This window comes from Cricetulus griseus, chromosome 5 (assembly GCF_003668045.3).
Source record: "Cricetulus griseus strain 17A/GY chromosome 5, alternate assembly CriGri-PICRH-1.0, whole genome shotgun sequence".
NCBI lineage: Eukaryota > Metazoa > Chordata > Mammalia > Rodentia > Cricetidae > Cricetulus > Cricetulus griseus.
In genome coordinates, this window is record NC_048598.1 from 489,284 (window position 1) to 513,679 (window position 24,396).

Below are 24,396 nucleotides of genomic sequence, written 5' to 3' on the forward strand. Positions count from 1 at the left end.
AGAGATCTGCTTGTGACACACCCTAAGGAGTAGGCCTAAATCAGAAAGAATTGCTTCTACCTAGTGGGCAGTGGTATGGAAAGTGTTTGTTGTTATTGTTGTTGTTATCTTGTTAGATAGTCTCAGGACAGTTCAGGCTGGCCTTGAGTTTGAGGGAGACCCTCTTGTCTTCATCTCCTGAGTGCTGGGATCAAAGGCATGTGACACCCCACATAGCTTGGGAAGCGCTTTTAACTTAGTGAGTGGGTTCTAATCTGTATCAGCTCCTCACTGTCTATAGTCCTGAGATGGGCCATGAGATTATTATGAATTTCAGTTTGCTCCCTTGTCCATTTAGGAGGATATGATGGCTCTAGGGCCCTTTTCAGCTCTGACATTAATAACTCTCTCCCTATCTTATCTTTTTGATTTGCTTCCCATGTCCCCTGGAAAGGAAATGTGGATAGTGGCTTCAGGCAGGCCAATCTGAGAGAGAAAAGTACCAGTAAAAAGGAAGCAATGCTCTAGACAAAGTAGTGAAACACTTTTGGGAGAAAAGAGTTTTGTGGCTTAATGATTTTTCAAAACTCTTACCAAGGCTGGTTTGACCCCATCCACTGTTGTTAACACTTTTTAATGAAGTCTCAATGTGGAGAGGTAGGTAAGTTTTGGAAAAAGAACATAAGGGCCCCAGTGCAATGCACTAATTCAGGATGAATTGAGCCTAGGTAGACTCCAGGGCCTCAGAAGCAATTTATTGATTTGGCATGGTTTTAGTGCCAGCCTCACAGAAGGCCTTGGTACCAAAACTACCTGTTGTCTGAGCATGATGAAATGTCTTAGGGGTGTGCATACATGTATGTGTAACCATACTGACACACAGAACTATCAGCTTATATGTTCCCGCTCCTGGTCTTGTGCATAAAGGTACATCTCTGCCAGATTACAGCAACTCTTCTAACTCTTCCTTTAAACTGTCCCATCAAAACCCAAAACATATGGATAAATATAAATTACTTAATTAGTGTGTCCTCATTAGGCTGGAATTAGACCACAATGTCACAGTGGAGGGACAAAATGGAGCCCAGTCTTCTGTAATCCATTAAGAAAGGCTTAAGTTTATGCCTGGTTTAGAACTAAGTCTCTGTTTTTTTTATGTGTTTTTAAGTCATGTGACTATTTAACCCCAGAAAGACAGGCTTCTGAGCAGGGAGGCCAGAAATTCCCTTTACTGGTTGCCATGATCTGCTTGGCTGGGAGGGACATGTGAGATTTTTCCTAGAAGTCTGGAAAAAATGTGTGTCCTTGCTGGCTATGTGGCCAGCCTTGGTCCCAGTACTTACCACAAAAGTATATTGCTGGTGGGAATTTGTCATGAATTCTTCATTGCATTCCCCAATGCACAGTCGTACAGGCCCAGATGTAGTGCCCGTAGGGGCATGGCCCATCTCACAGACGATCCTGAGAAGACAGAAAACCTTCCAGTAAGAGGCTTGACAAGGCTGCCATCCCTGCTCATTTGCTCAGCAGTCAGTGAGTGACCCTTGTCAAAGCAGTGATTGTTGTGCTATAGTCCTGGACCATGTTTCAGTTTAGTACCCATGTAACCATGGGTATAATGCTGGCCACCTGAACTTTGTCTTATCCGCACAGTGAGAGGTTAGATGTGATCCTGTATAAAAAGCTGGGGGTGCCTCTGATATACCATGTACCTAATTCTACTACCATTCCTGTGAGCACCTAGTGCATTGTCTCACCATGGGTTGTTTCTAGGACTGGTGGAATAAGTAGCTGTTCAACAGTGATTGAGGGGCAGTACTTAGTTGGTGTTTTCTGCTATGCAGCAAGCCAACATAGCAGCTCTTCCTAAGAGCACAGGTGAGTGATTATTTGTCAGACTGGCTGATTCAGCTGTAGTTTCTTTCCTGCAGTGAGCTTTCAAAGGGGCTAGATGATCTGGGGAGATAGTGTAAGCATCCAAACATCATCTTCCAGTACAATGGCAGAAGTGCAGGCCCATGGAAGTGGGAGAAAAGGTGGTGGAGGCTGAGTTCATTAGGTACCAAGTAACACTTAATCAAGGCTGAGCATACTCAGTGGGTGACATGGCCTTGGTTAGAAGTCACATTTCACACTGGCAGGCAGGCTGGAGGAAGATGCTCTGTACTTTGTCTGCAGGCCAGATCAATACTCCCTGGTGATTTCCCTGGCTCCTGAGATACAGAAGAACATTTAAATACTGGTCCCTTAAGTCACAATGCCTTACAGAAAGGGTGGGTTGTAGGGGATGGGTAGGATTGAGGAAATTAGACTTTGTGGGGTCCTTGCCCTGAAATACTGGTCCTGGGGTTGGTAGGAGAGGGTCCTATCAGTCTCAGCAAATAGAGGGCCAGGAATGGAGGAAGGAAAGCCTCTTCTTGTCTGCTGAGACCATTTCAGATTACAAGAGCAGTATCCATGCTAAACTTGCTTAATGGGGAGTCGAAAGCAAACCCCCTCCCCACTAATCTCCTGCATTATCCTGGCACAGTGGGAAGACCTGTGTGTTAACAGAGCAATGCTTATCTGAATAGTTTCTCTAAGACACAGAGTAACTAAACAGATTCCATTTCAATGTAGTAAAACTTGCATAAAACAGATATCACACACACACACATCACACACACAGACACATACACCCCCCACACACATACACACACATACCACACACACCACATACATACACCATACACACACACACTACATACACTACACACACATACCCCTACACAGACACAGAGACATGCACACCACATACACCATGTCACTGGTCTCCATCTCTTTCATAGCAGTTAATCCTCAATAAGTACTTTGACTCCTGGTAAATATTTACTTAACATATAATAACTATTTTATTACGTTTAGCATATAAGATGCAACAAGAAAACACTTCATGGAAGAATGTTATCCCTTTACTTTATGAATAAATAAATTCATTATGAACCCACATAAGCATGGCAGTGACAATCAATTAGTGTTTGGCATGTCGTCCTTTCCTTAAACATCACTAGGAAGCCTCTGAGAAGATTAATCTAAGGTGCTTTTGTTTGTTAGTTTCATGCTGCTACTTGCTTGGAGTAATGACTCACATACTGTTTTATTGGTGCTGGACCTTGCTTTTGCTTTGGATTCCCTGACTTTCTACAGCTCACCCTTTGATCCCTAAAAGAACTCTTAAGATAATTTTTGAGGGCAGTGAGTGTGGGGACTGGGAAGCAGATGAGCCTTTCCATGTCTTCTAATTAAGGGCTGACTCTTCCCTCATTTATGGCCTAAGTGCACTCTGTGGGAGATCCACCAGAGATAGATAGGGGAGGAAGAGATTATTGTAGGCTTAAAGTTCTGGAAAAAGGAAATTGGGGGACATATGTAGGTTACAGGCAAGACTGAACTCGTGTTCTTGGGCCTGTTCCAGAAAGGAGAAGGTCTAGTCTGGCCTGTCCAACTATCTGTGGAGGGCTTAGGAATGGGCTGGGCTTAGGAATGTCTTTCTAGGTTCTGAACACTTTTTTGCTTGGGGTTCATGTTGCAAAAGCTAAGCTTTATATATGGAACATCTGGGAGAAGACTGATAGAAGGAGATGGGGCCAACCCAAATGTCTGAGTGCCATGCTTGAATGGGTCTGAGGCATGGTGTCCTCCGTTAGCAGCTGAGCTCTGTCTCATCTGGAGTGTGAATAGGGAGAAGGTGGGGGTTAGCAGCAGGCTATGAACAAAGGCCTGCACAGCCATGTCTGAGAAGTTAGACTGGAGTTTTCCAGAAATCAAGCACCACCGTGGGTGGAATGGAGCTGTCTCCCTCTTTTCCTCTTTCACTTGTGAGCCCCGTAAGGCAGGATGGAGAGGACTTGAGTGTTCATAGTACACCTTAGCTTCGGGAGATGAGTTACAGAAGAAGTAAGGATGCTGTAGAAGGGAAAGGGCTCTGTAGAAGAATGAGGATTGTGCCACAGTAAGAATATATAACTTAATGACAAGAGCTATAGCTGCTGAGAGCGCAGGCAGCCCACAAGATAGGATGCCATGCCACATCAATCCTCTGCTCCAGGAAGGGTCTTATTATTTCAGACTTATAGACAACTAAGACTCAGAGATGCTACATGGCTGTTTTAGGGTCACATTCCAGCAAGTGGAGGAGCCCTGATTGAAAATAGATGAGCTTCAATCTCAAGTCTGTGCCGTTGATCACTCCATTTCCTGGACATTGGCTTATTTATTTATTTATTATGATAAAGTTTCACTACATTTTCCAGGCTGGGCTCAATTTTCTGGGTTTAAGCGGCACTCCTGCTACAGCCTCCTGAGTAGCTAGAATAATAGGTATGCGTCATCACACTTGTCTCAGATGCTGCATTTAATAGAATGCTCTGGATACTTTAAGGGAGGGGCAGCACAGGTATTGTGGTAGTGACAGAAGATTTGGCAAATATAGGAGACAACCCCACTCATTTCCTAAGGCTCTGAGAGTTAGTTGTTATCTCTTTTTCTTGGTTGTGGACCACCACAGGCAGTAGGCTATATATCACTTTCTCCCCCAGTTTCACTTGTATTTTCTGGTTTAATTTCTGGGAGGCTGCCCAATTTACATGTCCTCTGTGTTCCTGGTGGCTCCCACGCTCCCTATGTGTTATTAGGAAGCAATGACTAGCAATGATAAAAATTTACCCTTATAAAATGAGTTGTGTCAAACAGCTGTTGTTTCCATTTAAAGACTCGACTGTCAATTGGCAGAGGGCTTCTGAATCACATTAATGCTACCGGTAAGCTTTCTAGTTGGTGGGATTTTTTTTTTAGATTCTATCGGTCAGATTGCTCTACCCTCCTGAGAACCATTTGGGGAGATTTTTTACACATCAGCTATTCCTAGTTTACAGATGGACCATTTGAGGATCAGGGAACAAAGTGACTTGCCCAGTACTATTTGATTCGTTAGCTGCTGAACTATAGTTTGCACCCCCAGGCTCCTGGCACTAGCTCAGTTGTCTCATTATCCCCATACCACACCATCTCCCACAGACATGAATAACTGGTGGCTCACTTCCTGAATGGGGAGCACAGAGATCCAGCACCCATCCACCTGTGTTTGAGTTCACAGACAGAGCAGATGAGGGAGAGGTCAGATGAGAGCAAGAATCCTCTCTGGAGATGGGGAGTTGAAATTTAGACCTGCATTCCACTGCCAAGAAAATGTCCTGTGGCTAAATCATCTTGCCCTCCACAGACATGTGGGGTGTTGACTGTAGGACTAATCAGGATCTTTAAACCAATATTAACCTAATTGTGGAATGATAGATGGCAGACACAAGCATATGGTGACTCAATACCACACCCGCTAATCCTGCTTGTGATCAGGATTCTGTACTGAGCCCAGTTAGCCAAATTCATCTCTTGCAGACATCTGTAATGACTGCACCTGCTGCTCACTGCCCAGGACGGAGGCCTAATAAAGTTAAGCCATACTGAAACCTTAGGAGTGGTAATGAACCTGGCATAGCCAGAAACCAGGCTGCAACCAGTGAGGCTTGGGGTGGTTGGGTGTTGTTGACTGCTTGATGCCTATCCTGTGCCTGAAGCAGGGAAAGGGGCAGCTTCCAAGGGCCACCATTGTCTCCAGCATGCCTGGAGTGACTGCCTCCACAAGGGCTTTTCATAACCACACGTTCCGTTCATCTGGGTACTTTCTCCCCATAGCCCTGGGTAAAGAAGTATATTTGACTTCATAAACAGAACTAAAAATTTCTTGCAGTCCATTAGATGAAGGTCAAAAATTAAATGGCTCGCTGAAGTCTCAGGGCTGGTTAGCAGAGGAGCTAGTGTTAAAACAGTTTAATTCACGCCTTGGGCAAGTTTTGGGTCCAGCTGCCACCCACACAGTTCACACTCCTCTCCCTAAAGTCCAAGTCTCCCCACAAGAACCCCAACTGGGACCATGGCAGGTTCTTGAGATACAGGTAGATTTGGGGTCTGTGTGTCCAAGTGACTGATGCAGCTTGGCAGGACACTGAACTCTTCTAGATCATGTGACCATGAGGCTTCTTGAAGGTGGTCCTGGCTCCCAAAGTGTTTGCCTTCTAATGTGGTTCTGCAGAAACACTTAAGCTTTCATGATTCCCTTTCTGTAGGCCTAGGCACAACTCCCTCAAAGCTCTTTCTTTGTGAGGTAAGGCTGTCAATGAAAGCAGGACCTGGAGAATGGAGGGATCAGACCAGCTTTATTGTCTCCTCACCTGTGACCAGTGGCTCTGGCACAGCCCCAAGAGTCTGGGAATTCACCCCTTCTGCCAGTGACCCTTCTCTGAGCTATGCTACAATCAAGGCCTTTTGAGTTTCTGAGCCAATGAGCCTCCAGGCCTCTCTTTCCCAGGAGGAGTTGTGGCCCATGGCTGTTGTGTCAGGGAAATAGGCCTGAACTAGAAGTTAGGAGATTTAGGGTTGGATTCTCCCATAGTATTTACTTCCCAAGTGACTGGAGAAAAATAATTTCATGTTTCCCCAACTTGTGCTCTTGCCAGCTTTTACAATAATTTACTTGCCAGAGGTTAGAATAATTTTCAAAAGAGATAGTGAATGGGAAAGTGTTCTGTAAACTAAAAATTGCTGATGGAAAATAAGGTGATGCCATTTTTATGGCTGCTAGTGAGGACTGGCTGATGGAGAAGTCTGTGGCTGCAAAGGAACAGGGTAAGAGAGAAAAGTCCAAGTTCAAGTCAAGCTCTCATCAGCTTCCAACACACACAGAGCTGCATACTCCGTGGATGAAGGAGATCTTGACCCAGTGTCACATGACAAACCATGAAGAATGATCTGGTGACTCCTTCCCCCATTCCTCTTTCTCTTTCATCCATAGCTTCTGGCCTACTTCCTGCCCACCAACTCACAGACTGTAGTTTACACTGTCTAGGGAACACCCCACATTGGAACATATGTCACTCCTGAGCTCGCCTGCCTGCCCGCCACTGCATGCCTATTTTCTAATTTCCAGCTGACATTTCCCTTAGTGAAATAAATGAATCTGCTCCAGTGGAGGCCCTGTTCAGATTAAGCTGCTGTCAGAGCCCCATGCACGAAACAAATGGTTGCCCACAGCCTACCCTGTAGGATGCATTACAATGGGGGTCAGTAGAAGGGGCCAAGAGGTCCCATAGAGGCTTTCAACATTCATGCCAGCAGGCAGGCAAAGACTAAATGAGGGGCATCATGGGCACCTGGCACCCTGATGCCTAAGGAGACTAAGAACAGGGAAGCAACTGTAACAAGGCCCTCTGAGGGCAGAAAACCCTGGAAAGACCTCTTGGGGGGATTTTCCACAGGAGGAAGTGATGTGAAAGATGCTTGGGAAAGCCCAGAGAAGGAAGTACAGAGACTCTCCACTCTGAAGCTCACACAGACAAAGGCCAGCAGGGTGGACTCACTGCTCAGCGATGATGTATTCCCCTGGAAGGGGTGTGCACGGCACTCCAGCCACCTGCACATGGTGAGCGATCTCAGAGAAGTCCAAGCCCAGGTTCACTCCATGGATGGTCACACGAGTACCTCCTTCAGGTGGTCCTGATACTGTCAAAATCTGTAGGAGGGAGGTGAGGTTAGCTACTAAAGGAGTCATCCACAAGAACAGAACAAGGTTCCTTTCCCTCCCCAAGAGCTTGGTGCTTAGGAACTATGATGAAACTCCTAGAATACGGGTGTTTTCTCTATTCTTCTCAGCTTGTACAGAATACCGATATCTTCTATTTTACACTACTTTCTTGGATCATTCACCCATCCATGCATCCACTCATCCATCCATAAAAAATAACTTATCAGAAAGAATTCTGAACTCTCATAAGAACATCCCGGATTTATGTACATCTCTGAGTCACTAGCTGACTGTGATCAAGTTACTTAATCTCTGTGGACTCCAGCACTTTTTCTGTGAAGAAAATATTATCAGGTTTACCAAGCTTTGGTGAGCATGGAAAACCCAAACAGAGTTAGTTCTGTGTGCACTAGGAGGCTTTGCAACCATGACAGTGTTGTTACTGCTACTTCTGTGCTGGACCCTGTAGGACACAATGGTGAATATACTGCAGATTTGCCTTCAAGGAACTTATAGTCAGGAAGGAAGTGAAAACAAAGACCATAAATAATTCTAGTCTGGGGTCAGACAGATGCAGGGAAAGCAGTGGGCACTTGGAGCAAGCGATGATTGGATGTGGCTGAGGAGAGTATCACAGATACGTGCTTACCATTGTTTCTCATAACACATGTTAGAGCCAAGAAGTTTCTTTAGATTTTACAGAATGTCAAAGCATATAAACTGCTCTGGAATCCAGTGAATCCCATTGAACACGTTCATGCTTTGAAATCTGCAGTTACCTGAAGTGGGAAGTAACAGGCTGATCTTGATCTGAGTGAACTCAGTTCCCAAGAACAGAGGAATCATGATTGCCAATGCAGGGGTAGAGGCAGGAGTGCCCCGGGGCATCATGATTGCCAATGCAGGGGTAGAGGCAGGAGTGCCCCGGGGCATCATGATTGCCAATGCAGGGGTAGAGGCAGGAGTGCCCCGGGGCATCGTATTCTAAGATTTCATTTTATAGAGAGAAGAATGAGAGCTAGAGATGTTAGGGATGGATCCAAAATCTTAAGCAACTTGTACACAGCAATAAAAAGGTAGCTGTTTTCACTGCACTATATAAAAAAGGCAAGACTTGAGACCAAGAGTCCACTACAATCCCAGGATGGTGCGTCTGGGCAGAGGCCTTTGTGTTCTTGGACACTGAACAGATTCCTCCTTAAGACTGTACATCCTGGTTGTCTTATTTGGGATTCTTATTGTTGTGATGAAACACCATGACCCAAAGCAAGCTGGGGAGGAAAGGGTTTATTTTGATCACAATTCCACACCATCAAAGCAGTGAGGGTAGGAACTCAAACAGGGTTGCAACCTGGAGATGGGAGTGGATGAAGAGGCTAAGGAGGGGTGCTGCTTACTGGCTTGTTCCTCATGGTTTGCTCAGCCTGCTTTCTTACAGAGCCCAGGACCACTAGCCATTATGTGCTGGGGCCTCCTCCTCCAACAATTACTAGTTAAGAAAATGCCTTACAGATTTGCCTACAACCTGATCTTATGGGAGTATTTTCTCAATGGAGGCTTCCTCTTTTCAGATGACTTTAGCTTATATCAAGCTGACCATCTAGCATAATTGACTCCTGTTAGAACAGGAGCAGCAGTCAGTTTGGGTGAGTCTAGGTGGAAAGGGCACTCCTCCTCTGGTGATGGAGATACCCTGAGTCCTGCCACCCTCTCAGACATGGAACCCTATGGCCTACCCAGCAAGGAAGACGTGGAGTGTGGGTAGTGATAGCTCTCCCTACCTCATTACTGGTGGTATGCTGATCAGACTTTGTCACAGTGTGGTAGTTGCCAAGCTAGGACTGATTGAGTCTGCTGACTCCCCTTGCATTTCTATGGGCCTTCAATGGTTCTGCTTCCTGAATCTTGCCTGTAAGACCCTGAGAACACTATTCTGGGGATTAATTTCACTCGGGTCACCTTGTCTGTGACTCTGATTCCCTTTTCTTGGAATAAAATAATCCACCTTAAAAATGAAACTAAACATTAAGGGAGAAATCGCCAAGGAGACTCACAGGCATATCTATGTGTTGGGGGAGATGAAAGAAGGAAGGACGTGGAAGAGAAGAAGCTCACAGGAGTAGAATGTCTCTGTGGCTCTTCCGTTCTTGGAAACTAAAATGCCAAGAAGAGTGTGCTCTGGATAGTCTGCTTGGCTCTGGCACAGTTTTTCAGAGGCCAGGAATCCTGCTTTGGGAGTTAGACCTTTGTCATGAGAGGTGGGGGAAGGAGCTGCTTCTCCCTTTGCAGAAAAGCATCAATAGGCAAGAATATGCTTTTAGTTCCTGGTTTTGTTGGACACTTTGGACTGGGTTTCCTGGTGTTCCACCCACTTCCACCCCAACCCCAGCACCTGCATGGCAGGAATTAACCTACCCAATGGGTTGGACAGCACTGTGCTGGCTGGTTCCTTTTCTTGGTTCCTTTCCTCCCACTTTTATTTATTTTTTAAATACATTCTTTTGCTCACTACAGCTAATTACAACCTTTCAGAAAAAAAAAAACAAAACAAAACTATGAAATGAAATCTTTCTGGAAAGCCTAAAAATATTCTGGTCTTGCAGGTAGCACAGGCACTCTCTGCCTCTGGAAGGTTTCACAGTGCAGCTCCCCTGTTGTTCAGTCATGACAGCAGTTTCTTCTAACATTGAGGGTCCGTTAGACACAGATTACAGGCACTGGGTTGTGGGGTCAGTCTGTTGGCACAGAGCTGCTCAGAAGTGTAAATCAGCTTAGAGAAGACTTGGGTAAATTATGAGCAAGTGTCCTGGCATGAAGGTATATGTCAAAGATGTGTGTAAGTCCAGCTATCAGCTACTGGTGTGCAAACTGGAACCTTCCTAGATCATCAGACCAGATCCTCAGGTGTGGCAAGTGCTGGGGAAGCTGAGTCCTCAGGAGAGTTCTCCTTTATGGACTGCCTCTTATATTGTCATCAGTGGGAAGAGGTGGCCCAATAGTTCAGAGTAAAGAATAGCAAAGCAGTACCCAGCCTTGGGCTTAAAGAAATGTATAGATTACAGTTTTGATTAAAACAAAATGTCTGGATTTCCAAAATATAGATGAGCTATGATTATCTGATTTTCAGGAGGGTTCCCAAGGCCCCCATTACTGATGACTTCCAAATCTTTGTTGTCAGTTCACACTTCTCTCCTGAGCTTCATATGTTCAATTGCTATAGGACATCTCTACTTCCACCTGCATGTCCACCAGATGCCCCAAGTTTCATAATATCTAAAAATCAGCTCTTAATTTTTCTTCTTTCTACCAAGACCCAATTATCCTTCCAGAGTTTCTTTCAAGGTAAATGGGGTCACTATGCTCCTGGCCAGAAATTTTGCAAGCATCTTCAATAGTTATTTTTCCTTCATCTGTCATGTATAATTAATAAGGTCCAGGTCCTTTTAGCTCTCACTCCCATGGATGAATAGAGCTAAGCAGGCTTTATCATCTCACTCACTCTGACCCAAAGGGTCTCTATGTTCCTCCATGTAAGTCTCACAACCGCCGAGGGTTCAACTTGGCTCAGTGGTTGTGATCATTACCGAGGCAAATATCTTCCTTCCCTTCTATAATATGACCTCTGTGTCCTACTAGAAATTAGTGGTTCCTATATTAGATGCACTTTAAAAATCTCTTGTCAGGGCTAGACAGATGGCTCAGCTGATCACAGCACTGTTGCTCTTGTGGAGGCCCAAAGTTTGATTCCCATTACCCACAGTGGGTGGCATACAACCTCCTGTAACTTAACTGTAGCTCAGGGGACCTGAATCCTCTTATGGCCTCTGCAGGTTACACACACACACACACACACACACACACACACACACACACACACACACACACACGACTTAAAAACTCTCTATGCCTTTCAATGCATTTAGTTTTGCCTAAGTTCAAAAGTCAGAGAGGGTCAGGTTGGCAGTCTGTGCTTAAAACAAAGCAAAAGAGGAAAGCATTCTATAGAATTCTGTCCACCAGATTCTTTCCAGATGTCTGAGATATCTATATGGTGGCCTGAGTCACAGGAATCTGGCATGCACAGGAATCCTCATTCCTCCCCAGAACCAACTGTGCAGGGTGCAGGAAGAAATCTTGGTTGGAAGGATTTGTTGTCCAGAGAAAGAAAGAAAATAATACCCCTTCAGGACAACGTTTCAAACTAGGCATCTGGTGAGTTCCCAGGATCCTCCCCAGTGAGAATCTGTCCTCGAAGTTTTTCTTAGTAGCATGAAATTTCAGGATGCCCAGGACATCACTCCATAAAGCCTCGATGCTATTGGTAGCCAGGCTTACACATGGGCATATAGAGTTTAACTGCTTACATGTCCAGTTACTGCCTGCAAAAGTCCAGGGAAAGAATTCCTGATCTAAAAGGGGCAGCAGAGCTTCAGGGGATGGTAAAAGGGTGGTAAGAGGGTGGTAGAGTAATACTGAAGCCTCCACTGACACAACATAAACTCAGACATGGTTGGGATGTTGGGCATATTTGCCTATTTTGGCTTCCAGTTTCAGATGCTCTGTAAACTTTTGACTGCTCTGGGGCAAGGAAGTGAGACCTTCTGGTATCCAGGCAGTATCTGCAGCAAGAAGACATCAGGTGGCCTATGGTGTCTGGCAGACCTGGGTTTTGGAAAGCAGCTCTGACACTCCTGAGCTATGTGACCTTGAACATCCTCATCTGAAAGCTGATAATACTGACGGCCTCAAAGGGAGGATGCCAGGACTAAGTTAGCTAATATTTGGAAAGCTGCAGCTTGTTAGTTCAGAGAGCAGGTCATAACAATGTATAATTTCCTGCTGTGTGCTTCCCTGCACACAGGGCTTGCAGAAGAACATGGTACATAGGGGCTGTTGGAAAGCTAAGAGATGGTGTGAATTTTCTGCTGATCTGGAAGGAGAACTTTCAGGAGAAAACCTGAGAAGTTTCTTGCAGGTCAACTTTGGCCAGGAAGTGGTGGTGCTGAGGACAGGGCTTTGAGGACCACCCCAAAGACCATGGCCAGACAGGACTGTCACTGCCCATTTCACCAATGACATTAATTATTTTAAGACTGAGATGATTGTGCTTTTCTTAGCAATCTAATATTTAGCATACTGCCTAGCTCAGACCAACAGTCAACAAATATCCCCAATTCCTGGTACTGGGAAATGCTGGTCTGTATCAAATTCTGGAACACATTGTGTTCTCTAACTATGCCTGGAAGAAGGGGGGTGCCTATGTGTTGCTTGGGGGTGCTCTAGTGTATTCCTACTGCAGCCATTCAGAACTCCTTCCTATAATCCTCTTAATTTAATCCAATTTCTAATTTGGTTCTTCATGGAATGGAGAACTGAGCAGATATCTCATCAAACTTCTTTCAGAGACTGAAGACAGAAATCACACCCCTGGTCTTTGCCTCTGTAATGTCTGTGCCTCCTCTGAAGATAGTTTTGGAACCTTTTGCTGGGGGGTGTGTGTGTTCTTTGCTCTATATCCTAGTGTTTCTGTCATTCTCTGGGGCAGAGTGACCCATATAAGGCTGGGGTTTGAGCAAGTTCCTAAGTAATCAATGTGTAGTCAGGAGGGCCTGTGATTACATCATTTCTCTGCTTGTCATACACACCATTAATGAGACTCACTGTGGGCAGTATCTAGCAGAAGGTAAACCTTGGACATCTTTCCTATGCCTTGTGTTGTTTTTCTATTTGAGGTTTCTTTCCCCAAAAGAAAACTTTTGTTACAGGGTTCCCTCCTTTTTTTTTTTTTTTTTTTTTTTGTGTGTGTGTGTGTGTGTATGTGTGTATGTGTGGTTTCTTTCAGTCAGGCTCTCATTGATGTAACTCAGGCTGGCCTTGAACTTGTTGGAGATACTCCTGCCTCAGCCTCTTGAGCACTAGTATCACAGGCAAGTGCCACCATATTTACTCTATATTTGCATTTCAATGGAGCTTTAAGTTATCCTGTTACCTTGTCTTAAGATGATTGGTATCTAGTTGTTGAGGGGGAAAGGTAGCCTGTGCTTTGGAGGATCTAAGAGAAACACTTCAGGGCTCAGTCTAGTAACAAGAAACCCTATCTATACTCTCTCAAACATGAAGTGGCTTATCCAAGCCCATGCCATGCACCTTTTGGTTTACAAATGTTAAGCCAGGATAATAGAGACAGCAGGACACAGAAGAACACTAGCATGTCTTGGGCATAGCTCATGGGCTCATGGTAGATGACTAATGGGAAAATTCTGACTTTTTTCTGGATCCTCCAAAGCTTTTGGAACCTTTGGTTTGGTGATCCACCTCTCTACATGCTCAGACCTCCATCAATATCTGTAGAATCAAATGGAGCCCTGGTGAACACCCTGGAAGCACTTTGGCTCAGTTTCTAATCTTTCTGGACTCTGTCATGTTTGTTTTCCTTTGTGGGTGCTCTGACCTGGAAAGCAGCACAGTGATGTTACAACTGCCCTCATTCTTGCAGCCACTAATTGAACGTTTCCAGGGAACTGTGCCACAAATCTGCTCAAGGGCAAGAACAGATGCAGCTGATTAATTACAGCTGGGGTGATCTAAAGGGCTACATGAGGAAGCAGAATGGGAGGTGCTGAAGGTCCTAGGGGGTTGGCAGCCAGGGGAAAGTGATTAGGCTGGCTGTGTGCAACCATAAACTCAGGCAAGGCCTGGGTAAGGTCTTGGAGGGGCAAAGTTTGGGCCTCCCTTAGAGTCAGCGGAGCCTGATGAGAGATTCCCAAACCTTGGCTTGCACCCTAGAAACACTGTCTTCTTTAGGAATGTCTCCTGGCTTATAGGGACAAGGAGAAATAAGACAAACAGTTCATCATCTCCAAGGCATGGGAAATTTCTCTGATAATGATGCTTGTTGTTTCTTTACTTATGAAGTGTTCAGAATGAGACAGAAATTGCACCTAGGGCTTAATATTGTATCCTACTTAGGGCTCAAAACAAGTTACTAGAGCAGTGCTGTTACTTTCCCCATTTCACAGGTGTGGAATAGCATTCCAGTGATGTTAAGTAACCAGCTCAAGGTTGCACACAGAATGACAGAATGCAGGGGATCTATCTAACATGTATTTAGTCTCCGTGTAACACAGTCTGAGGTAATTGTCCCCAACCCTTCAGAGACCAAGTCATCAGCTATGAGCACCTGCCTTAGTCTCTGCTCAGATCCTTTTGCTCAGCACTAGCCTCTTTCTCTCGGCTGAGGCTGGGCCTCCCTGTTATTACCAGGAGCCCCGTTGCTGGCTTTGGTGTTCACTGTCTTTCCTTCTGTTCTTTCCCACTTTGTGTTTCCTAGCATTCCTTTTCCCTGTCCATGCTCCTAATTTGGCTTGCCCTATCCTCTCAACTCATGTATGCCTGGCCTCCCAAGATGACGCTGAAGGTAGGACTTCTGGCTTTCCTCCCTTCTTAGCAGAGGCTGGAAGGAAGTAAGAGGAGAGAACAAGGGAGACACACCCAGGGTCAGAAGCCAGGCAGCTGCCAGTCAGCAGACACCAGTAACAGTGAAAGTAAGTTATACAGAAAGAATGAAAAGTAAAAAGCTTCAAGGAAAAAGAGAAACAGGCTAATTTAAGTTAAAAAGAGCTAGCCAGAAACAAGCCTAAGCTAGGTCAAGCATTCATAACTAACAAGACGTCTCTGTGTCATGATTTGGGAGCTGGTTGGTGGCCCAAAGGAGGGGGCAGAGGCTCTAGAGTCAAGCAGCTGAGGGTTAAACAAACTACTGATATAACAACAAAGTTGTCACTACTCACAACCTTCATCTTTAAAATGGGCTTCATAAGAAGACCTATCAATCAGTATTGCAATCAGTGAATGTAGCTATTATTTTTCTTATCACCATCTAAGAATTAACAAATTCATGCAGAGACAAGGGTAGCTTTTGGCCGAAAGAAAAATGGCTTTGCTTTTTATGAGCTTCCTAGGCAGATGGACAATGTTCTTGGCAGGGACTTGATTCAAGTGCACATCCTATTTTGTGGCATTGGATGCTGCCTCTCTGTGACCTCTGCAGCCCTTGCTAGAGTCTTCATGGTGTCAGTTTCTTTTGCTGAGGTTACGGGAGAAAGGAGAGACTGACATCAGAACTTCTGGGTGGGAGGGAGAAGTATTCCCAACTGTGTATTACATGTTCTATGTCAGATTGGGTTCTAGGAGCAGACAGATGGATATGTGTTGGCATGTAGCCAACTCTTCCTTCTTCATAATCCTTGCTCCCTTCCTGTAGCATAGTGTACTCTTGCTGATGCCAACTATACACATGCAAGTTTCCATTGTACCCTGGCTCCCAAACACATTTAGACACTAAGTCCATGACAGCAAATGATCATGTGCTTTTCCATGTTTGTGTGCACACATGCATGTGTGCCTGCATTTATGCATGCGTGTGTGTGTGTGTGTGTGTGTGTGTGTGTGTGTGTGTGTGTGTGTGTGTGTGTGATACATGCATGCCTGTGAGTATACATTCTTCACAGTCACTAGGGCTGGCTGAGGAGCTCTGCAGGAATCTGTAGCTTCAGTGGTGCCAGCTCTCCTGCCTGGGGTGACTCCTTGCTAGCGCTGTCTTAGCTGATAGTGCATTCAAAACCTAATTGTTATCTCAGCAGAGTAACTCCATTATTCATCCTGACACCATCCCCCGTTAGCTGTTTGTTGCAGTGATGTTATATTAATGAGGCCTGCAAATAAATGAACAGGAGATCAGAGTGCTGGCTTGTTTCTCAGGAAAGCTGGCTGACTTATTTATTGGTAACTTTCCAGTGAGTCACTCCAGCCCTGAGCAGGTGGATTTTGGTCTTTCTTAAAAATATGTGGTGTAGCTGTTTGGCTAAATACTTACAACTGTCCTAGCTTCTTGAGCAGTTCCATACATGCGTTAGCATTTGAAAGAGTTTGGGTAGAAACAATCTCCTTGAAATTATTTTCCATGTGGAAAGCAGGGGCAACAGGAGGGATGGATTATCTCAAACTAGTATATCAAAAATGATTTATCCTAAGTTTTGGAGGACAATGTGTACTGTTTTATACTTGATTTTTCTATCCCAGTTGCATTTACCTGAAACAAGTTAAATAGAATTCTGTGAGGTTGAAATTTTTACTAAGTGAAATTTATACAGCAGTCAATGAAGAAATTGCCTGGTGTCAGTACATCCTTGCTGGAAAATGCAGCACATGGCATGTGGTTTTAGAAAACACACAGACATATTCTTTCAGATTTCAAGTGTGGTAGGTTTCCAGTCATGCCTGAGGTGTCATCTCTGTGATTCCTTCTGTTTCTCAAGACTTCTGTGCCTTGCTTAGCCTGATCTCTGTCCTAGCCTGCAGGTGCACACCATCTGGGTTCTATCCTTTGGGTTGTCCCACTAGATAGGGATGTGTCAGAGGTCAAACTTCCACCCAGGAAGCCTAAGAGTTACTTCTGCCACTATTGCACTGGTGGACAAAGACCAAAACCAACTCCATGTTATATAACAGTTGGAGTAGGCATTAAATAAAAGACTGCCTGAAAGAAAAAAAATATGGTTGCCTTAAGCAAACATAAACCCCAAATTTCCAAAGTGTTTCCCACACTCATAGAAATGAGGCCGAACCTGATTATGTGTGGAATAATTAAGTACAGGTAACTTATTTCAAAGGGTGCTGAAGTACTCAGTAAGTCTGACATCTGTTGGTGTGTTCCAAGACACATCAGATGGGCACAGGATACCCTCTGCTGCAATAACAACAGAGTCCTAGTTTTCAGCCTCTATATTGCTGCTAACCAGATGTGTGACTTTGGATAAATTATTGATTTTCCCAAGCACCATTCCCCCAGTTCTTACAATAATTACAACCATCTTGTTTGGAGGATGAGAATGAATGGTTTAAAGAACAGAATCATGTTCAATGAAAGCTATCATTATTGTCAAGCCCCAAAGTAGAATTTTGTCTCCTGCTTGTCTGAGGTGGTGTCTTCCTTATCTCTCGATACACTATTCTGCTATAGTCAGACCTGTTTTTAGAGAGGAGACAGTTGCCAAGGTGTAGGTTAGAAGAGGGAGCAAAATGGCCAGTGGAGAAGGCACTTTCCAATATCATTCAAGTAGCCAATGTTCAAGGTTGGGGCTGTGTTGGGAGAAGCTGTGTCTTTCCAGGTCTCAGTCACTCCTGTAGCAACCTCCAACTCAAGAATAATGTCTGGCATGCAGTGGTAACCAACTAAATATTCTTTAATTAGAGAATTTATTTCTCAGTGAGCTGTGACCTTCTTTATTAGAATTCTCATTTTGATGGGCTGAATCCTCCACTTTATATGTACAAGTTATAATTCCTAGCACCACCACAGATACACAGAGAGAATGTCATAATGTGAACATGAGGAAGAGGTTGCATGACAAATCTACAAGTCAGGGTATCATCAAAGCACCAGTATCTAGAAGTGAGGCCTGCTGCAGATTTTCCCTCATAGCCCTCCCAAGAACTCAAATCTGTTGACACCTTGATTTTGGACTTGTAGCTTCCAGACACCTGAGAAAATATATTTCTGTTATGTACACCACCTTGTCTGTGATCCTTTCTTAGGCTACCCCCTAGGAAACTAAAAGCAGAGACCAGTGTGGGGACTTTCACTGCATTTGTTTCAGAGACCTTTTAAATCTTCAAGTTTCTTTTCCTGAGAACATATTCTGTCTCTTTCCCCTTTCTGCTGACTCCTGAGAGTTCACAGCTTTTAAAAACACATTTCTAGTTGGGGGACTCCTAATAGTTTCATTGTTGAGGTCCCAGTAGGCTCTGAGGCCAAGGCTGGGGATAATATAGGCATTCTTGGTTGGATAGGTATGCTGTAGGCATTCTAGTCCTCAATACATCTGTTCCAAGTGTTAACAGATGACATGTGCACAGAATCCTGGGTGACAGCTGGAAACAAAAGCAACCTTTCAGGTCCTTCCATGGGAGCAGCATCATTATTATGTCATGAGTTGGTGAGAAGGAGCAGACAGTGAGGTGGTCCTAACCTGTATATGCAAAAGAGGAAGTTCAATAGGCTGTACAACTTGTCCTGCATGGAGAATCTATAATAGATGGATCTTTAGGGGTAGCCCTGGTTGCTATGGAGACAGTAGGATAAGGAGGGTTAGGGAAGGACACAGCTATTCATGTAACTGTTCATGAGCCCACTTCTTTCTTTACAGTGGAGCATCTTTGAGGTCATTTATCTCTCTGTTCACAAGCAGAAGAGCACCACTTGAAGCCACACTTTGTTTTCATGGTTGGACATAGACCATCATAGATCCTTTCTTCCTCTCAGTTCTAGAAGGATCATATAGTTAGTGGCTTGGGTTGGCTACCCTGAGTGGTGGTACTGAGGACAACATTTTCTGAAGATAAGGGAGGATATGTATACAGATTATCAATACATAGAAGACCCATAAATGAGATTTCAAACAACAGCTATGCCAGCAAAAGGATTATCCAAGAAAGTTGAAGAAAATGAGTTGATTTCTCTTACAGATTACCTTGAACAAATTATTTATTCTTGCAATAAAAATAATGCCACAGAAAAGAGATTGAACTCTTTTAGGAGGGGGTATTTTATCTGGAGGTCTTCAGGGTTGTTTTGGTGATATGAACACTGATTTTTTTGGTTAAACTTCGAGCAGGACTGGCTAGTTTTCTTCATTGAGAAGCTACTGTTAATTAATTCCCACTGCAATTAATGATCTTATACAAAGATAGCTCAAGATTGGGTAAGTATCCTATTTTTCATCAACTTTCACCTTATCTTTTCATCTAAGGACCATCCTTACCTGAACACAGTTACAGACATGCATGTTAAAACTATGACTTTCTTTTTCCATAATTCTTTCTATATTTATTAGTTGGGATTGCAGTGTGAAGATACATTTCCCCTCCTATTAAATGTCTGTTCATCATCAGCAAGAACTGTGGATTCTTATTCCCTTCAGATCCCCTTCAGGTTGGTTTATGTGCTCCTTTTCTTTTAATGGCTCTTGCCCAAAGTATCCAGCCTGAATTAAACCATGAGGCAACATTAGGTATATCCTAATTGAGGGACACTGACAACATAACCAGCCTATGTGATGATATATTATTTATGATTTATTAAAGCTTGTTGGAGGATTCAGAAAGCAAAGTCATCCACAAGTTATAGAGGTCAGGCAGTGGTGATACACACCTTTAATCCCAGCAGCCATAGAACTACTTGGTGGTGGTACACACATTTAATTGCAGGACTCAGGATTAAGAGGTAGACAGATCTCTATTAATTCAAGGCCACATTGACTACAAGAAATTGATTCAGTCCTAAAAGAAACAGCTCACACAAAAGTGATTTCAGCACCTAGGATCACAGGCCTTTAATCCCAGCACTTGGGAGGTGGAGACAGGAGTGATATGGCTGGGTGGAGAAAGGAATACAAGGAGGAGGAGACAGGAATTAAGAGCCTTTTGCCTCTAAGGATTCGTGGAGACAGGATTGCCATTTCAGCTGGGTAGAGGTAAGATCTACTGGCTTGGCTGCTTTGCTTTTCTGATCTTCAGCTTGAAGCTTGAATCCCAATACCTGTCTCTGGCTCTTTTTATTTTTCGTGTTACAGGCCTAGACTCTTTAATATCATGAAGGTCGCTAAAGGGCATTATTAGGATTGTAGATTAAAGGGAAAAGACAGTGTCATAATAGAACATCACGCTGGTTCCCAGATTGGACCACAGAAAGGATGTCATTGTGACAATTTGGAAAAATGCTAAAAAGGCATGTATATCAGATGACATTACTGGATCAACATTAACTGAAAATAACATTATGCTTCTGGAAGATGATAACTTTGGTAAACCTGGGTAAAGAGGATATGAATGTTCTTTGTAGTATTTTTTATCTTTTTATAAATATGAAATTATTTTGTAAGTGACCAGTTAGAAGAAACAGAAAACAACTTATAGGTGAAGGAAGGTCTGGTGGGGATAGGGGTTACAACATCAAAGAAAATAGGACAGATAACAGTCTAGTCTTTCCAGGCCTGGATACTCACTGCTGTATGTCCTATCTAGAGTGATGTCCCTGAGCATAGCACAGGTTTGTCGCTCCCAAAGATGCTCTTTTATATCTCAACATCCTCAACATGAAAATTACCATTAGGAGTCTTGGAACACCTTCTTTTGCTGATGCATTCATTGGAAAAATCAATTATAGCCTAATTACCTCAGGAGGTTAATTAGCCTCCTGTAATTTTGGTGTCCTCTGTGAACCCAGCAGCCTGTCAGTCCTCACTCTGTGAACAGGGTAGGTGGTAGAGGCAAAGGCTTCCCTGTGAGCAGCTAACCTTAGGGCTTACAGAAGCTCTAGCCAGGCTGAGAGCAGACACCAGGCTTTGCACTCCCAGAGTCTGTGGAGGTAGGAAGTGCTTGCTGATGACAGAATCTCTCCTGATTTAAGGTTTGGACACCACAGGTATTGACAGCAGAAAGACGTTTTACAAAACATGGGACAATAAACGTTTTCAGGCTGGAAGCTGCCAGAAACCACTAGAACAGATAAAGCACAGGGCTCCAAAGACTTCAAGATGCTAGGAGGGTGGAGACAGAAGCATGCCAGTATGTCAGTCTTTTACATTTTCTTCAAAATGTAAAAAAAATAAAAAAATCAATCAAAAAAAATCTGCAGGCATAGTCACTGGCCACATCTGAATGTAAAGCCACTCCCTGTCTGGGGTCAGGGTCTACACCTGTGTAAGCTTATCCTGTCACAGAACAACACTATGATGCAGCTGTTCTGTCATTCCTTATCAGCTGCATTCTTCTCCACAGAGACTCATGTACAAAACAGCAGCATACCGCAATCCTTTCCATGGTCTTGTATTAAACTTCTCTGGAACTTTGGGGCCTTACCTTGCTCATTTGGGGGTTGGAGCACTTGACACAGTGTCCCCTCACATGGGGGTGGGTCACATCTATCTGGCCTATGTTAGCAATGGAATAGGCTTAAGGTAAGCAGCACTAATTGTATATTCCTTTGGTAAATCATGAAGAATTCGAGAGTAACTTTTTAATGAAATCTGAGCTTAAATGCTGGTGCTGCCTCTTATCTGCTGTGTGAATTTCAGACTCATTTTTTCTCCTCTGTGAAATGGAGCTGAGAAAACTTAACTTCATATAGTTGCTGTAAGAACTATAAATATATCAAAGCCAAGCATGTTAAATAAATATCTGCCCCCTGTTCAAACAGTTCATCCTGTGATACTGAGGTTTTTGTTTTCCTTAAACTGAACTGAGGCACTCTGATTGCATCTGAAAGGAATTCAGGAAGTTTCCTAATATTGCATGACACAGAGAAAAGGAACATGGCTTTGGGGGAAAATGGTGCAAAGACAGGGACAGTGCATCAGCTCAGGAAAGATGAACACAGGAATAGTTTTTCTCTGAAACCATAAGCTCTGCAGACCACCATGTAACCTGCCAAGGAATTTGTTCTTAATAGAGAATGCACAATTTAGATTCAAAGAAAAAGTAACAATTATCGACTGGGGAACAGTTGACAGCAACCAGAATTAAATACAACTGTGCCTCTCCAGACCACTCACACCCAAGCAGTTGTTATTTCTCTCCACATCACCAATTCGCCTTCCTTTGCAACTTGCTATTTTGGAAATATCATTTTTCCAATATAATTAATTACTTTATTTGCTCCCATGAAAAATGCACAAAACAAACTGGGACCAAGAAAAAAATCCCAAGGAATAGTATGTAGCTAAAACATGGCCTGTCTATTTCTTCAGTTTCCAATTTTGTACCTCTGAACTAATTGTAGTTACCCAAATAGCATCTCTGCTGAGAAAAGCCAAAGCTGCTTTCTGAAATGATCCTTTACCATGGAATCAATGTCTGGTCCCTACCTGGCTATGCCTTCCTCATATATTTGAGTATGCAGACATGTACACACTTCATGTGCTGCATGTGGCATGGCCCGTACTCCTGTCACTGACACCCATTTCTAGACCAATGTTGCCCCCTCCTCCCTCTCTCTCTCTCTCTCTCTCTCTCTCTCTCTCTCTCTCTCTCTCTCTCTCTCTCTCTCTCTCTCTCTCTCTCACACACACACACACACACACACACACACAGCCTTCCATTTCTCTCCACCAAAATATACCCTCTTCAGGAATTCATCCACAAGTACATTTCTTTCCTATGTCTCTGGCTGTCCCTTTCTCTTTTGGAAGTTGGGGACTTACCTCTGTGATTTGGGGGTTGGAGCATTTGACATTGTGGCTGGACCAGTCAAGCCAGGGGCTAGAAGTGCTGGGGCAGTGTTGGTGGAGGGTACATCTGTGCTCATCACTGCACCAGCCACACTCGAACTTGTGGTCAGCTTTGAGGCAGAGGCCACAGCTTTCCCGCTGGGCTGCACACTTGTAGAGATGTACTGCAAAGAGAGGAGGCTGTCATGGATAGGGCTGCAGAGGCTCACCACATACTCTCTGTTTGTAGATGCAACAGATCTGCCCCGACCATAGACAGCATCATTGCACGAGCAAAACATGGAGAATGAATAAGGTGACTAGGCAGTCATCTAGAGGTATAGCAGAAAATAATGGGTTAAAGGTTTCTGCTTCTAGACTGGATTATATCTCTGTTTTAACTGTCATTTCCCTACTTCCTAGCAGTGTGACAAAGTATTTTACTTCTCTGAATCTTGTTTGCATATCTCTAACCTGGAGATAATAGTTGGTTTAGGGCAACTTTGGATGAGATGTTGTATAGTGAGTCCTTGCCAATGCTTGTGATATACTAAATGCTATAATTCACACCTGTTATCTTCTCTTTGGACTCTAACAAAATTCTTAAGCTGCCACCTCTTGCAAATAAGAGAGGTGGGCTCATTTCTTCATCACAGGTAAAAATGAAGCCCCAAAGAGACATACTGACCCTCACAGCTTACTATGGGTGCCAGTCTCAAGCCTGAATCCTGATGTGAAGCTTGCTTTGCTGCTGGGTCCTCAAAGACAGGAATCTCAGTTGGCATCCTGGAAATTGTGTGTGTGTGTGTGAACAGTGTCAGCTGTGCTTAAAGAAAGTCCTGAAGGCCACAGTAGGAGGCATGCTAGAAAAGAAAGCATGGCACAGTCCTGTTCACAGCGTGTGTAGATGAAGAATGTATACCCAGAGAGGACAAACTAGTTCTTGACAGGTCACATGATCAATCTGCAAACCTTTTGCTTTGATTTTTCTCTAACTGACTTGGAAGCCCTAGAGGAACTAGTTATCAAGCATAGTTGTGGCATGAGCCCAGGGTTTGGTCCTTTCTTGTTAGTACTGGGAATTCAGAGAGCCAAGTGTATTCTCTAGATGCATGTAATCAGCTCATGGATTCAGCTTCTAAAAGTAGATACATCTGTATATGAATAGACTGATATTTGTTATCATTATTTAATAACTAGCATGCACAACTCTCTTCCCCACATATTCAATTATACATTGTAAGTCACCTAGAGATGATTTAGAGATTTGTAGTTAGGTGTAAATACTATGCCATTGGATGTGGGTATTCTGAGGGTTCCTAGAAAGAATTCCATGATGAATACTGAGCAATGGCTGAGAAAGTCACTTTTCATCTTTTCCAGCCAAGTTGTCCTAAGCTTTCATGGCCTGTCTGTGTGCCTCTACTGGAGGTTAGGTGCATGCCCCAGGGAAGAGACATTTTTCATTCTTCCACAGCACCCCCTGACACCTCTGTTCCATCCAATTTCCCTGTCCCAGCTTCATAGACCATTCAG

The 24,396-nt window shown here is 43.9% G+C and overlaps 1 protein-coding gene across 4 annotated transcripts in view; it reads right to left on the minus strand.

Moving 5' to 3' along the window:
* Positions 1 to 24,396, minus strand: part of Plxna2 (plexin A2) — a 196,642-nt gene that overhangs the window by 24,415 nt on the left and 147,831 nt on the right. For 3 of the 4 annotated variants that reach the window (XM_027416566.2, XM_027416565.2, XM_027416567.2), the window contains exons 12-14: positions 22,855 to 23,045; positions 7,431 to 7,582; positions 1,323 to 1,440 (exon numbers count right to left, since the gene is read on the minus strand). In XM_027416566.2, coding sequence (XP_027272367.1) covers positions 1,323 to 1,440; positions 7,431 to 7,582; positions 22,855 to 23,045 — 461 coding nt within the window. Of the gene's footprint in view, positions 1 to 1,322; positions 1,441 to 7,430; positions 7,583 to 17,820; positions 18,625 to 22,854; positions 23,046 to 24,396 lie in introns of those variants that run through there. The other variant, XM_027416568.2, reaches the window with a different exon arrangement.